General features: G+C 44.0%; 1 protein-coding gene across 1 annotated transcript in view; it reads left to right on the top strand.

The window, feature by feature from the left end:
* Positions 1 to 13,868, top strand: part of SPOCK1 (SPARC (osteonectin), cwcv and kazal like domains proteoglycan 1) — a 653,451-nt gene that overhangs the window by 49,230 nt on the left and 590,353 nt on the right. Inside the window, exons 2-3 of the mRNA XM_081500638.1 lie at positions 2,793 to 2,925; positions 3,504 to 3,587. Coding sequence (XP_081356764.1) covers positions 2,839 to 2,925; positions 3,504 to 3,587 — 171 coding nt within the window. The 5' untranslated portion in view covers positions 2,793 to 2,838. The remainder of the gene's footprint in view (positions 1 to 2,792; positions 2,926 to 3,503; positions 3,588 to 13,868) is intronic.

The raw sequence follows: 13,868 nt of genomic DNA, 5'->3' as shown, positions 1-13,868 counted from the left end.
AGCATAGTCTTTTTCAGGCCTGTACAGGTTCCAGCCTGTTCTTCATCCTGACTTAACCCAAGGGATGTGAGCCTGGAGCTTTCTGTCCACATCTATCAGTGTGGTTTTGGCACAACGCTGGCATGGCCTGGACCATGGGAAGGAAGGGCAGGGGTGGGGCGGACAGGAGTGAGAGTCTGGGAACAGCAGGTCCTTCTCACTGTTATGGTTCAGAGGATTCTTTAAAAATTGTGGGTTCACTAATCTGTTTAAATAGGATATTTAAAAACAGAAACCTTACCCGAATAATGTTTCCCAAATTAGTGTTCTAAGGTACACTATTCTTCCTAGGATATTGAAAGGAATGAGAAAAGGATTCCATATTCAGGTAAATTGGAACACTGCATTAAAGTTGAATGAATACTTTTCTTTCTTACAACACTCCTTGGAGTTTTTTTTATTTTTATTTTTTAAAATTGAAATATAATTGCTTTACAATGTTGTGTTAGTTTCTGCTGTACAACAACATGAATCAGCTATATGTATACATACATCCCCTCCTTCTTGAGCCTCCTTCCCACCCACAGCCCCATGCACTCGTGTAGGTTATCACAGAGCACGGAGCTGAGCTGCCTGTGTTGTACAGCAGCTTCCTCCTAGCTAACTGTTTTACACACGGCAGTATTACATGCTGATGTTGTTATATGAGATTGTTGTTACATGTCATGAGGTGAGAGCACACTAACGCTCAAACCGGGCATCTGTTTGAGCATCAGTGTCCTCTGAGGACACTCATTGTTAACTGAGCAAACGGGATCTTCTTAAGACTCAGTTTGGGTAATGCACACCTAGGTCGGCCACCTGAGTGCCAGGTACAGGGGACAAAGTGGTTAGTCAAAGCAGACCTAGGCTCGACCCTGTGCTCATGATGTTGCCAGTTGAGTGGGGGAAACCAGCATTAACCAAGTAAGCACATGCTGGATGTAAAATGACAACAGGAGAAAGTGCGTGCAGGAGAGGAGTGTGGTACCACCCGGGGATTTGCCCCTCTGCGTGACCGAGGGCGAAATGAAGGATGCAGAGGCATTAACCAAGCCAAGAGGCCCTGAGCCAGGGGGTGGCACTTCCTAGAGGTGGAGAGAAACCAGTGTGGCTAGCACTCTGCAGGGGAGGACTTGTGGGGGTCTGATGGAGAAGACAGGGGAGCCACTAAAGTTTCCCTTCCCCGTGACTTGGTGCAGCTATCACCTGGGTGGGACTAGAGGGGCCAGGTGGGAGGGCAGTGTCTGCAGAAGGTGAGCTCCCGTTTCTGGCCCAGGTGCAGGAGGTCTCCGTGGACTGGGCACACAGAAGAACAAGTACATGCTGGCTGCCTGGGGGCAGTCCTGCATTTCTTGCTGCCGTGTCTGAAGCCTTGACCTGTGGGTGACGTCAGCTCTCCATGCAGACGGAAGGACCTGGCTGCCTGCTGAGAAACTCGTGCTGGGGCCTCCAGCTGCTGACTCACTTCACAATTAGGATTCTTCTTGCTCCTGTTTGCTCTGGAATAAAGAATTTGTTGATTATGTCTCCCTGGGGACTAATATTCTCCTGAATTTCATGTTACAAGGAGTGGAAAGCAGGACAGCATCAGTTAGCAAATAGCAATGCCCTCTGTGTGATCAAAATGTACTCAGTAAATATTTACTAAGTGATGTTTGGGACAGTGGAGGTAGAGAGGGGTGAACAAGACAGCCGGGACCCCTGCTCCTTCTCGGTTCTCCTTTGGTGGGAGAGAGGAGGGATTGGGGTGGGACAGACAAGCCTGGAGAGACTGAGGGCTATGGGGCGTCGGGGGTAAGCGCTGGCCAAGGTGAGACCCGGAGGAGGATGTGTTAACAGGGTGAGGTCAGGGAAAAGAGAACAGGAGAGGGGAGAGAGATCTAGAGGAAGGAGACTGCTGCTCAGTCACCTTCCTGGAGCAGGACTGGCCAGGACACTGAGATTTCCACTTCTACTGGCTCTCTGGAAGATGCTTCCTCGGACTTTGGCAGGGGTCCTGAGCAGTTTTGGTCACAGTAATCTAATGCAATTGTATTTTCTTCTTCTGAGCACATCAGGTCCCATACCCACCAAACCTGGCTGTGTTCCTCAACTAATGCTTGTATGAGGGGATGGCCACATTTGCAATGTCACAGGAAGTAATCACTACAAACTCCTGGAGCATGTGTTCCTCTGAGAAGCCTTTGTATGGATGCCCTGAGCCCGGCACCAAAGAACTGATAGAACTGCAGTCGCAGGGACAGCTTTTTTCATTTAACGAGAGGGATGGGGGTGGTGGGACTATGTCGGCTGTAGTGACCTTTCACGGTAGGCAGAGACGTGCCAGTGGTGGAACAATTATCTCAAGTGCCCATGGGTACCAGCTTCCTGTTGATAACATGTGGTGCTAATTACCTTGAAGAATTCAGGGCAGATGTTGGTGCCTGGAATGAATAGGCCAGCAGAAGGGCTGAGCCTGGCTCAGGACCAGGGGTTCAAGGTGGGGCAGCTCCACTGTCTCCCATTCCTCTCTCATGACTGCCGCTGTGGTTCCTGTCCTCCTCCATACACCGTGCTTTACTGTGCAGTCTCTCAACCTTTTTGGTGAAGTAAAAATGTAACTGGCTGACCAGTCACCCCCTCTCTCTTTATAGCCTTCTAGATCCGCAGGGGGTGGAATAGGATGACCAGTTAACCAAAATATTCTGTGTGGAAAAGGTCAACATGGTGGGGCTCCTACCATATATTTTTCTAGGAGAGATATTAACATTCTGCCTCGTCCTTCCTTTCAGTATTGCCCATGTGGTCAGGAGACTGCAGCAATGCTGTGGATCCTTGATGACCATGATTTTAATGAAAGAGAGTGATGGTGCCGAGTCTGATGATATTTTTCCTTTATCCTGTTGGGCCACTGTTACTGGAAAGGTAGGCAATAACCCTGCTGGGAGCTCCCAGCTTCTGCTCTCTAAGCACTCTTCATTTACACAACTCACTACACATATAAGTGCTTGTGACAATAGTAATTAACCTTCATCTGGGGCTGCCCCGTGTCAGGCTCTGTGCCAAGCATGTCACATGCATCATCTCATTTAATTCCCATAGCGACTCAATGAGGGTTATTATGCCCCTTTAACAGCTCCTTTAACAGTGTGGCTTCCCAGGTGAGGCCAGTGGTAAAGAATCTGCCTGCCAATGCAGAAGATGCGGGTTCAAACTCTGGGTTGGGAAGATCCCCCCAGGAAGGAAATGGCAATCCAGTCCAGCGTTCTTGCCTGGATAATCCAATGGACAGAGGAACCTGGTGGGCTACAGTCCATGGGGGTCACAAAGAGTCAGAGATGACTGAGCACTCACGCAAGGAAAGGAAAGGAAGGACGGGGAACTGAAGGCCGGAAAGGTTAAACCATATCCCCACATAACCCAGTTGGTCAGCGGGATGCCAGGACTTAGATGCAGGGAGTTTAACTCCAGAGGACTTTTGTTTCAATCCCCTCCCCCACCAGGTCCATGAAGATGGGGACAGTACCTGTTTCGTTCATCTCTACACCTTAGTTTCTGACAGAAGCCAAGCACACAGGAGAGGCTCAGTAAGTATTTATTAAGTGAATCGATGATCCTAACCACCCCCCTTCAGCCTTGTTTGGGTGTGAGAGTGGGGAAGGCAGGTGTGACGGAGAGGATTAGGGCTCAGTGGGTTTACTGGTCCAGAGGGCTGGAGTACATAGGGACTGGCCAGAATGGTGGGGGTGGGGGTTGGTATTCCAGCAGAATCAAGAGCAAACTGCTTTGGTTAGTCAAGGGAAGCTCACTTTTGCAGAACGGGGAAGTTGTTATTGTTGTTGGTAGTGAACACTACAGGCCATTTGGTATCCTTTCTTATTTTCCAAGATCTTTAGGTTTGAGAATTCTGGTCCATATAGGTAGCTAACCCCCAAATGGAATAAAACTCCAGACACAGTCATTGACCTTTCACATATCCTTAGAGAATCGTTCACTCCAAGTGAGTGGGGTATGTTCGCTGCGTGTGTGTCTATGGGTGAGAGTATCTCCGTTACTGAACTTAGCATATTGAATTTTCTGCTGTGAGTGCCTCTCATTTTTATCGTAGAAAGAGGTTTCCTTTTGAAAAGATTAAATTGTATAAACAAAATGGAAAAGCATGAAGGATAAAGTAAAAATCACTTGAAAACATACCACTCAGAGCTAACTGGTAGATAATTTGGTGAACATCCTTTCAACATTGGTGTGTATATAAAATATAATTTTACAGAGAGCAAAATACCGTAACTACTGTTTTGCAATCTGCTTTTCCCCCTCCATTTAATACACTGAAGAGATTTTTGCCTGTCAATAAATATGCAGCTGCATCATTCTTTTTAATGGGTATATAGGGACTCTATTGTATGGCCATTTCCTGATTAATTTAACCTGTCCCTTATAATGTCCATTTATCCACATTCGGATGACACTATAATTATCCATTTAATCATCTATCTCTCCCTGGAGGCTGTGAGCTCATTGAAAGCAGGGACATTTCTGAATCCACAAGCATCCAGTAGGTGTCTAATAAATTTTGAATGGATGGAGGAGAGAGTGAGAAGGAGAGGAAGAGGTTTTGTTTTGTTGTGGCTGTGGTTTGTTTCCAGCTAAGCCTGTGTTCTGAATGGCAGCCTATTAACCCGGGACTGGCGAGGGCATTTTAGCTATTATAAAGCTGGACATTCACTGTTCTTTTGGTGTCATGAGTTTAAATCTTGGTGCCACCAGGAAGTATTTCTGACACCAGTCAGATTAAATTCTGATCTTGAAGGAAAGTGGTTGGTTTCTTAACCTTGCGGGTTACTTTCCCTGCAGTGACAGCCTCTGCTCTGTTCATCTCTTCCAAAGCCACACTGGCTGCTCAGGGGAAACACCTCACACGCATTTAGGGAAATGGGAATATGCTTTTCTAGGGGAATTCGGGTGTAATGACTTACCCACCTTCTTGTCTTTCCTTAAAGTCATGAGCTGGATGCCTTAGTCCCATTCCAAGGGGATAGAATGTGCTAAAAGATAAAGATGAAAAATAAAAATAACCCCAGCCATTCAAGACCATTACTTAAAATTCTGGATGCCTGCTTCTAGGGAGAGTTAAAGACAGTTAAGCTGGGATTCTTCACCTGGCAGTACACCAACAGGGGGCATATGGGTTCCTTCACTCTATTTGCTCATCCCATGAAATAGGATGCAGGACTTTGCATTGCATGCATAATATGCACCATAATAAATATATTACATATAATGCACATATATTTCTTATAATTTTTAAGCACATATATTTTTCTGGATGAGAGGTCCATAGTTTTTGTTAGATTCTCACAGAATTTTGAGACCTCAAATAGGTTTAGAGGAAAGATAATAGGTTTGGAGGAAAAATAATTTAAATATATGATCTCATTTTTCCTATCTGTAAGATGGAGCAATAGATTTTACCTCACAGAGTTGTGTGAAGATTGGTAAAATAAAGTATTCAAAGAGTCTGGCTCAGGTGCATAGTAGATGGCTGCTGTTACTGATGCTCATGGGGTAATAGGACATGACTTTGCTTATGGGTGACTGTCTATCCCAGCATCACAGTGGGCATGTGGAATGGGCTGTGACCAGAGGGGTGCTTTGGCGGCTTTGCTCTCACTGAGCTCTGGGCCAGCTATGGACCAGAGGGGAAGAGAGAGAGAGAGAGGAAGGCTGGAAGCCAGTAAGGGGCTGTCTCATTGTCCAGGTATGAGGTTTGTAGAACTGGGGCCGGAGGAAGAGAGAAGCAAGCAGGAAAGACAGGTTAGGACTTGGTGACCATGAGTGGAGTTGAGAGAGAGGAGGCAGGAGATCTCTGAGGGTCTGGTTACCTCTGGGGAGAATGAGAATTTTGGTAACAGACACAGCCAGGGGATAGTGGTAGGGAGGAGGCTATGTTTGCAGGAAGGGTTCAGTTTACCCATATTGAACCTGAGGAGAGTTGGGCCATATGAGTGGCAATTATCTAACAGGAAACACAGGTCTTGGACCTACTTAGTTCTGTATTTGCAGGAGTTACAATTTATGTGACTTTCTGGATTTTGCCTAAAAGGAAGGAGCTGACTTCTGGTGGCCAGAGCACCTGGGGCAGAGTAAGGAGAGGACAAGGGTGGTGGAAAGGATGCTCTGCGGCCTGGTCTTAACCTAGTTCTTAAATTTGATGACGAGAGGGCTTAGGGATGGAAGCAGAAGTTACTGTTTGCACAAAGGACCCCATGAGTCATGACAGTGCTGGAGGATGCTCTGGTGCCCACAGGACAGAGTAACGTAGGATCAGGGAGGGGGCGTTCTCCCTTGTGGTTATGGAAAGTGGGTGGCTCTGTAGGCTCTGGGGGAGTGTCTGGAGAGAGCACTTATGACATGAATATTGTCATGGGTCAGTGCGTTCTGATGGGTGCTGTCAGAAGCAAGAGGGGTGAGGCTCTCTTTTGTTGTAGCTCATGGTGAGGACATTGATAAGGCAGAGGGAGGCTATGGAGGGCCCTGCGCAGTGGCTGCTAGGTGGGCCTATCACCATGAGCCTGTAAGGGACACTCCTCAGGGACTTGTTAGAGGTGGAGGATCTCCAAGGAATGAGGACTTTTGTAAGTTGATGGGGCAAGAGTAGGGTGAGTTTTTTAAGATCAATGTGCCTTCAACTCTATCCGTGGGCTGTAAAGGCTAGGGGATTTTTGGATAGTGAAAGCAGCTCTCTGAATGTTGAATTTAAGGAAATTCAGTTCAAGTGTTTGGGGACTCAACTGATAACTTTCTTCCTTTTTCTTAGTATCAGTGAGTCCTTTGGGAAAGGCTTTCTCTATAAGCGGGAATCTGCACTTCACAGCTGTGTTCTGGCAGGAAAAGCTCGTTGCTAGGGAGTCTCCCAGTTTTTGGGGCTCGCCAGTGCAGATCGATCTCTCGTGGCTTCATCCCCTCAAAGTCTTCCTCAGGTGTGTATGTTCCCCTGGAATGTGATCCTATGGGTAGACGTGTCTGGAAGTCCTCTATTGAGGACCTCAGGTGATAGGTGGGCTTATCATTTCCCAGACAATCACATGAAATTTGAGCTCCAAAAGGCTTCCTTGTCGGAGGTGTCCAGTCAGCTCTGAAATCCACTGATTCTGTTTACACTGTGGGCAACTCCCAACAAATCAGGGGCTGGACATATATCTGGGGGGTCTTGTGAGGTTACTAGATCAGACTGTAGAATTGTTACTGTTTTAAAGCTCTTGATACCTGCTTTCACTAACAATACCAATCGTTGGTGATGGAGGGGGGAACTCTCATACATTGCTTATGAGAATGTGAAATTGTACAACTTCTTCAGAAAAGAGGTTGTCAGTTCCTTGAAAAGTTAAATAGGCACCCACCATATGACTTAGTCATTCTACTCCCACGTTTTTACTCAAGATAAAAGGAAATATATGTCCATACAAAGACCTGTAGAGGAACATCAATAGTAGCTTTATTTATAATAGCCCAAATTTGGAAATATCCCCAATCCCTTCAACTGAAAAATAGATAAACAAATTGTGAAATATCCATACAATGGAATACTATTTAGCAATAAAAAGCAATAAATTATTTCTATCTGAAACAACATGGATAAATCTATTTTAAAAAAATTTAAGTATATTTGATTTACAATGTTTTAGGTGTACAGCAAAGTGATTCAGTTATATGTGTGTATGTATATATATATACATACACATTTATATTTATATGTAAATGTATACATTTATATATGTATATATGTATTCTTTTTCAGCTTCTTTCCAATTATAGGTTATTACAAGATATTGAATACAGTTTCTTATACTATACAGTAGGTCCTTGTTGTTTATCTATTTTATATATACTAATATGTATCCATTAATCCCAAATTCCCAATTTATCTCTCTCCTGCTATCCCTTTTGGTAACCATAAGTTCGTTCTCTATGTCTATGAGTCTCTTTCATGTATATCATTTTTTTTAGATGCCACATATAAATGATATCATATGATATTTATCTTTCTTTGACTTATTTCACTTAGTTTGATGATCTCTAGGTCCATTCATGTTTCTACAAATGGCATTATTTCATTCTTTTCGTGGCTGAGTAATATTCCATTGTATACAAATACCACGTGTTCCTTATCTATTCATCTGTTGATGGGCATTTAGATTGCTACATGTCTTAGCTATTGTAAACAGTGCTGCCATGAGCACTGGGGTGCATGTATCTTTTTGAATTAGAGTTTTCATCTTTTCTGGATATGTGTGTGCCCAAGAATGGGATTGCAGGATTGTATAGTAACTTTATTTTTAGTTTATTAAGGAACCTCCATGCTATTCTTCACAGTGGCTGCACCAGTTTACATTCTTAGCAACAGTGTAGGAGGGTTCCCTTTTCTCATGGATGAATTTTTAAAATTACTCTGCTGAGTCAAAGAAGCTAACCAAATAAGAGCACATTCTCTATGATTCTATTTACATAAAATTCTAAAAAGTAAAAACTAATCTAGCACAGACAGGAAGCGTTTTAATAGTTGACTGGGAATGAGGGGGTGGGAAGAACGGCTAAGGAGGGTTTACAAAGGGACACAAGGAACTTTCTGGGGGATGATGCATATGTCTGCATCCTGATTGTGATGATGATTTCATAGGTATGACAGATTTTATCAGTAATACACTTCAAATATGTATCATTTGTTGTATGTTGATTATACTTTGATGAAGCTATTTTTCAAAGAAGGCCTTGTTACATATGGCCAAATTTCTTTCTAGAATACAGTACCAGTTTATGTTCAAACTAAAAGTATGTAAATGTCTTTCTCATTAGGTTCTTGACATTATTAGGTATTACAATTTTTAAGCATCTCTGACCAGTTCGATAGGTTAGAAATGATATATAATTGTTTAATTTTGTACATGTTTGGCTTCTGCTGAGTTTGGATTTTATAAAGTGTTTGTTGGTCATTTGTACTTCTATGCATTTTATTCATGTCCTTTATAACTTGGGGGCTCTCTGCTGTCTTATACATTAAGACATATGTCTATGTGTGTGTATGGTGTATACACACACCCACGCCTTTATGTATTAAGGTTATTAAACCTTTTGCTTATGTTTATTTTCCCTTTTGCTTATGTTTATTTGTGATTTTAATTTTTATAGAGAATTTTTGACTCACAGGGACTTTAAAAGTTCTATAGTTGAATCAGTTGAGTGTTATGAATGTTCTTTATATTTTTCCACATTACTGATTTGTAACTTTTGTCTCTGGAAAAAAATGGGTAATCAAACTTCCTGAGATTTCTTACTAAGTAAGAGTCACCGAAGCTATAGTGTGGGCCTGTGGTTTTTGTTTTTTTTTCTACATAGTAATGCATGTGAGTTTAGTGACAGCTGTTCCAGCCCTGTTGAGGTCACTGCTTTCCAAGTTGATTGTGTTTATGGACTCTTTTTAAGGTAAAAACATTGTGGACCCACACATGAGAGTGATTATACTTCTAGGTCTGTGGATGGAGAATGGCCAAAACCTACACTATTCAGTTACTTTTAAATATGAATCTGCATTGTATTAATCACCCAAGCCCTGACACACATCTGAGAAACAGCACACCCAAGAAGCATGTATTCTGTCTACAGACAAAGTCTGGTGTGCTTGTAGATGCTGGCTGCCTCTGTAATAATTCTAAGGCCTCAGATTTGGGAAGTTCTTTGGGGAATCACATTTTGGTAAGTGATTTGCCTATGCTGAAGCCTGCCTCTTCCTCTAAACTGTGTTTAGCCGGCAATTGTGAGGACATGGGCTTGAGGCTCCTGGGAAGCCTGGATTTGGGATGAGTGGCAGTATTCAGTTCAGTTCAGCCGCTTAGTCGTGTCCGACTCTTTGCAACCCCATGAACCGCAGCATGTCAGGTCTCCCTGTCCATCACCAACTCCCGGAGTCCACCCAAACCCATGTCCATCGAGTCGATGATGACATCTAACCATCTCACCCTCTGTCGTCCCCTTCTCCTCCTGCCCTCAATCTTTCCCAGCATCAGGATCTTTTCAGTGAGTCAGCTCTTTGCATCAGATGGCCAAAACATTGGAGTTTCAGCTTCAACATCAGTCCTTCCAATGAACACCCAGGACTGATCTCCTTTAGGATGGACTGGTTGGATCTCCTTGCAGTCCAAGGGACTCTCAAGAGTCTTCTCCAACACCACAGTTCAAAAACATTTTGTTTTCAACCCACCTTTTTCAACTTTGAAGGACTGTCTTATGTAGATGTCCTGAGAGCAGGTGAGAAAGACGTTAATGATACTCTTCTCAGCCATTTTCTTTCCAAACAAAGTGTCTTTACCAAGGATAATGGGCTTGTGGTTTTTCCTGGTCCCTTTGTCATTTTCTCTGAGGGAATTCAGAGCACTCCTGATAAAAAGAGATAACACATGCCAAGCACCTAGCACAGGGCCTGGCCCACAGTTCACACTGGAGGAAACTTAGCTCTCTTCCCGCTCTGTTTGACAGCACATTTCAAGCTCATTTGCAAATGTAGCATTGATCCCACTACAAATATGTTTTGGCTTAGTGATGAGTCCACTCAAAAAAAGGGAGAGAATTGTTTAAATTATTGGAACACCTTAATCCATAAGCTCACATAAATATTGTTTTGAACTAATAGATTTTTGCACTTTGCCTTCTGTATTCCATCTTACAGGTGGTTAATGTCTCTTGCTGTCACCTACTTTAAAAACTCAGGCTTTTAAAATTTTCTTTTGTGTTAAACTTGCAATGGAGTATTGGATTCCTTGGTTCATTTGAAAAAAGAGGCCTTTATCAAAATGTTAAGCTTGGTTAATTTGCATAAAATATTTCCTCTGCAATTTACTCTCTATTACTTTTGAAAAGCAAATTGCCTCAGCTGCAGTGTGGGGTGGTTGTAATGGCAGGCAAGCTATTAGAGCTCATGGTTGTAGGGAGTGAACATGTCTCAGGTTTGGAGCTCAAGGAAATAAATTGGAACCTGGCCTCGTCTCACTCCCTTGGGTCATCTGAGCTCATCTGGAGAAGAAAAGGAAGAAAAGGAACCCAGGGTTGCCAAGTAAGGGTTCAGAGCAGGTAGAAGTGTGTGGTTGGGAGCTGGGTGTGGCTGTGCTCTCCAGGCATGAAGGAGGGAGGAGGGAAAATGTGGTGTGTCTCCAGGAACAGACTCAGTGAGGCAGGTCTAATGGAGTCCACACAGCCCGGCTCTTCCACCTAAAACACAACTCCCGTCCCAACATTCCTCTGCCTTTGCTTCCTTCCCATCAGCCCAGAATCAACTCTACATTCGGACAGGGAACCAGAGTAACTTTCAGATGTCAGTGTTGGAGGAAATAAACAAGCTTCAGTGTACCATGCAGGTTTTGGGAAGCAAGAGGCTGAGAGATTGTCCCGGGGACAGGGACCAGGATGGTCCTACTTTGCTTAGAAATGCTGACTTTCGGCCTGGGCCTCAAGTCTTTCTGTACAGGGCAGTGGAGTGGGGCCTTTTTGCACTTAGTAACAACCTCCCATTAAGGCAAAGCTGCTCAGCCTGAGAAGCACTGATGTTCATAAACAGCAGATGGGCAGGTCAGGTGGCAATTACGGAGCTGCAGGCTCCTCACACCCGCTTTCCCTAGAAAGGGAAAGACTCACAGACAAGAGGGAGGGCTTCCTTGTTGGGGAGGGAGTCTTCCCTTTGCACACAAGGAACTCCTTCCCTGACTCACCCTAGGCTTTTCTCTGAAAGCTCCGAAAGAGCTAATGTTAGTAGGAGCGAATGAATGTATGCGGTGAAAGGTGAGATTCGTGTGCAAGGAGATGGGGTTATATTTAGACCCACGTAATTAAAGATCCATTTATGTCTAAGCATCCTTAAACAGATGAATATAAAACTAATGAATACCAAATTCTATTTGGGTAACTGGCTGGAAGCACACACACTCACACATACATGCTCCAAGTCTGACTGTCTATTCAAGTAGAAGAAAAAGCCACCATCAGTCTTGACTCAGGTCTGATGAATTTCCAGCCTTACTCCTTAGGGATACAATAAAGAACTTTGTATTTCTGGCTCTTTCTGCTCTCTCTGGTTTTTAAAGTCTGATTCCTTGTTGCAGCATGAAACCCTAGATGATTCTAGATTGACACTGACAAGGAAGAGACCAATATTTCTTCTGAGTTGCTTTTCTTTTGGGACCCAAGTAGATGTGATGTTTAAACTTTTAAAAATAGAAGTCAGTGATTTGTACCTGTCATATAATAAAATATATAACTGAACTTTGAGCATGTGCTGGGAAAGATTGAGGGCAGGAGGAGAAGGGGGCAACAGAGGATGAGATGGTTGGATGGCATCACCAACTCAATGGACATGGGTTTGAGCAAACTCCAGGAGATAGGAAGGGTAGGGAAGCTTGGCCTGCTGTAGTCCTTGGGGTCACATAGAGTTGACCAAGAGTTAGCAACTGAACAACAAATCGTATTTGTGCCTGGTTCCAGCACAGGGCTCTTGAAACTCTTGGTATTTCCTGAATAACAGGAAGTGACCCCCTTTCAACCACACCTGAATTTATGCTAGTAAGGTGATTGTTGATGGGCTTCAGGATGGGCCTATTAGCCAGAGCAACTAGCCATTAGAGGATTAGAACTTTCAGGTCACCACCTGACCAGGAAGAGCAGCTGGAGGTTGAGTTCAATAACTAATGGCCAATGATTTGCTCAATTAGGCCTCCTTAATAAGGGACTTCCCAAGTGTCTCAGTGGTAAAGATCTGCCTGCCAATACAGGAAATGCAGGAGATGCAGGTTTGATCCGTCAGTCAGGAAGACCCCCTGGAGAAGAGAATGGCAACCCACTCCAGTGTTCTTGCCTGGAGAATTCCATGGACAGAGGAGCCTGGTGGGCTGTAGTCCATGGAGTCACAAAGAGTCAGACACGACTAAGCGACTGAACATGCACATATGCCTCCTTATTAAACTTTCATAAAAGCTGCTGAACACGATGTTCAGAGAGCTTCTGGGTTGGTGAATGCATTGAGGTACTGGGAGGTGGTACGCCTGGAGAGGGCATGGAAGCTCTGCGCCTCTTTCCCCATCCTTGCCCTATGTACCTCTTCCATTTGGCTGTTCCTGTATTGAATCCTTTATAATAAACCCACTAGCAGTAAGTAAACTGCTTTCCTGAGTTCTGTGAGTTGTTCTGGTGAATTATTGAGCATGAGGAGAGGGTTGTGGGAAGGCTCAGCTTATAGCTTTCTGGTCGAAAGCTCGATGGTTTAGCACTTAAGTGGGGGCCGTCCTGTGGGACTAAGCCTGTTACCCTGTGGGATATGATGCCTATCCCAGATGGTTAGTGTCGGGATTGAGGTGGATTGGAGGGCACTCTGTTGGTGTCTGGAGAATTGGTGGGTGTGAAGGAAGAACCCCCACAGTTGGTGTCAGAAGTGCTATAAGTAAAAATAGTACCTAATGAAAAACAATTAGCTTTTCACCTAAAAATACTTCACAATGAAGAAAAAAAAACCCGTTTGCCTCATCTCTCAAAAACTCAGCCAGCCTTAGAAACTGGAAAAAAGTTTCCATTTTCAATCACTTCATGGAAGTGAGAGAAAAAACACTGATAGCTGACTTTCCCCATCCAATATCACATCAGAGATAATCATGTGAAATTACTGCAGTCGTGCTGTTTCCCTAAAAAGTAGGCACAGGTTGTTTCTCTAAAAAGTAGGCACAGGCACATCTTTCGATTTTAAATGTGCTGGAGTTTGACTGCTGTCTCCCAGCAGGGGCTCTTCCTCCTCTTTCCTGCCTCCCCACCACCAAGGGCCACTGACATGGGGACAA

This window comes from Giraffa tippelskirchi, chromosome 6, assembly GCF_054371585.1.
Source record: "Giraffa tippelskirchi isolate mGirTip1 chromosome 6, T2T-mGirTip1v1.2.pri, whole genome shotgun sequence".
Classification (NCBI taxonomy): domain Eukaryota; kingdom Metazoa; phylum Chordata; class Mammalia; order Artiodactyla; family Giraffidae; genus Giraffa; species Giraffa tippelskirchi.
The sequence above is the reverse complement of the archived record's forward strand: the minus strand, read 5'-3'. Positions and strand labels throughout refer to the sequence as shown.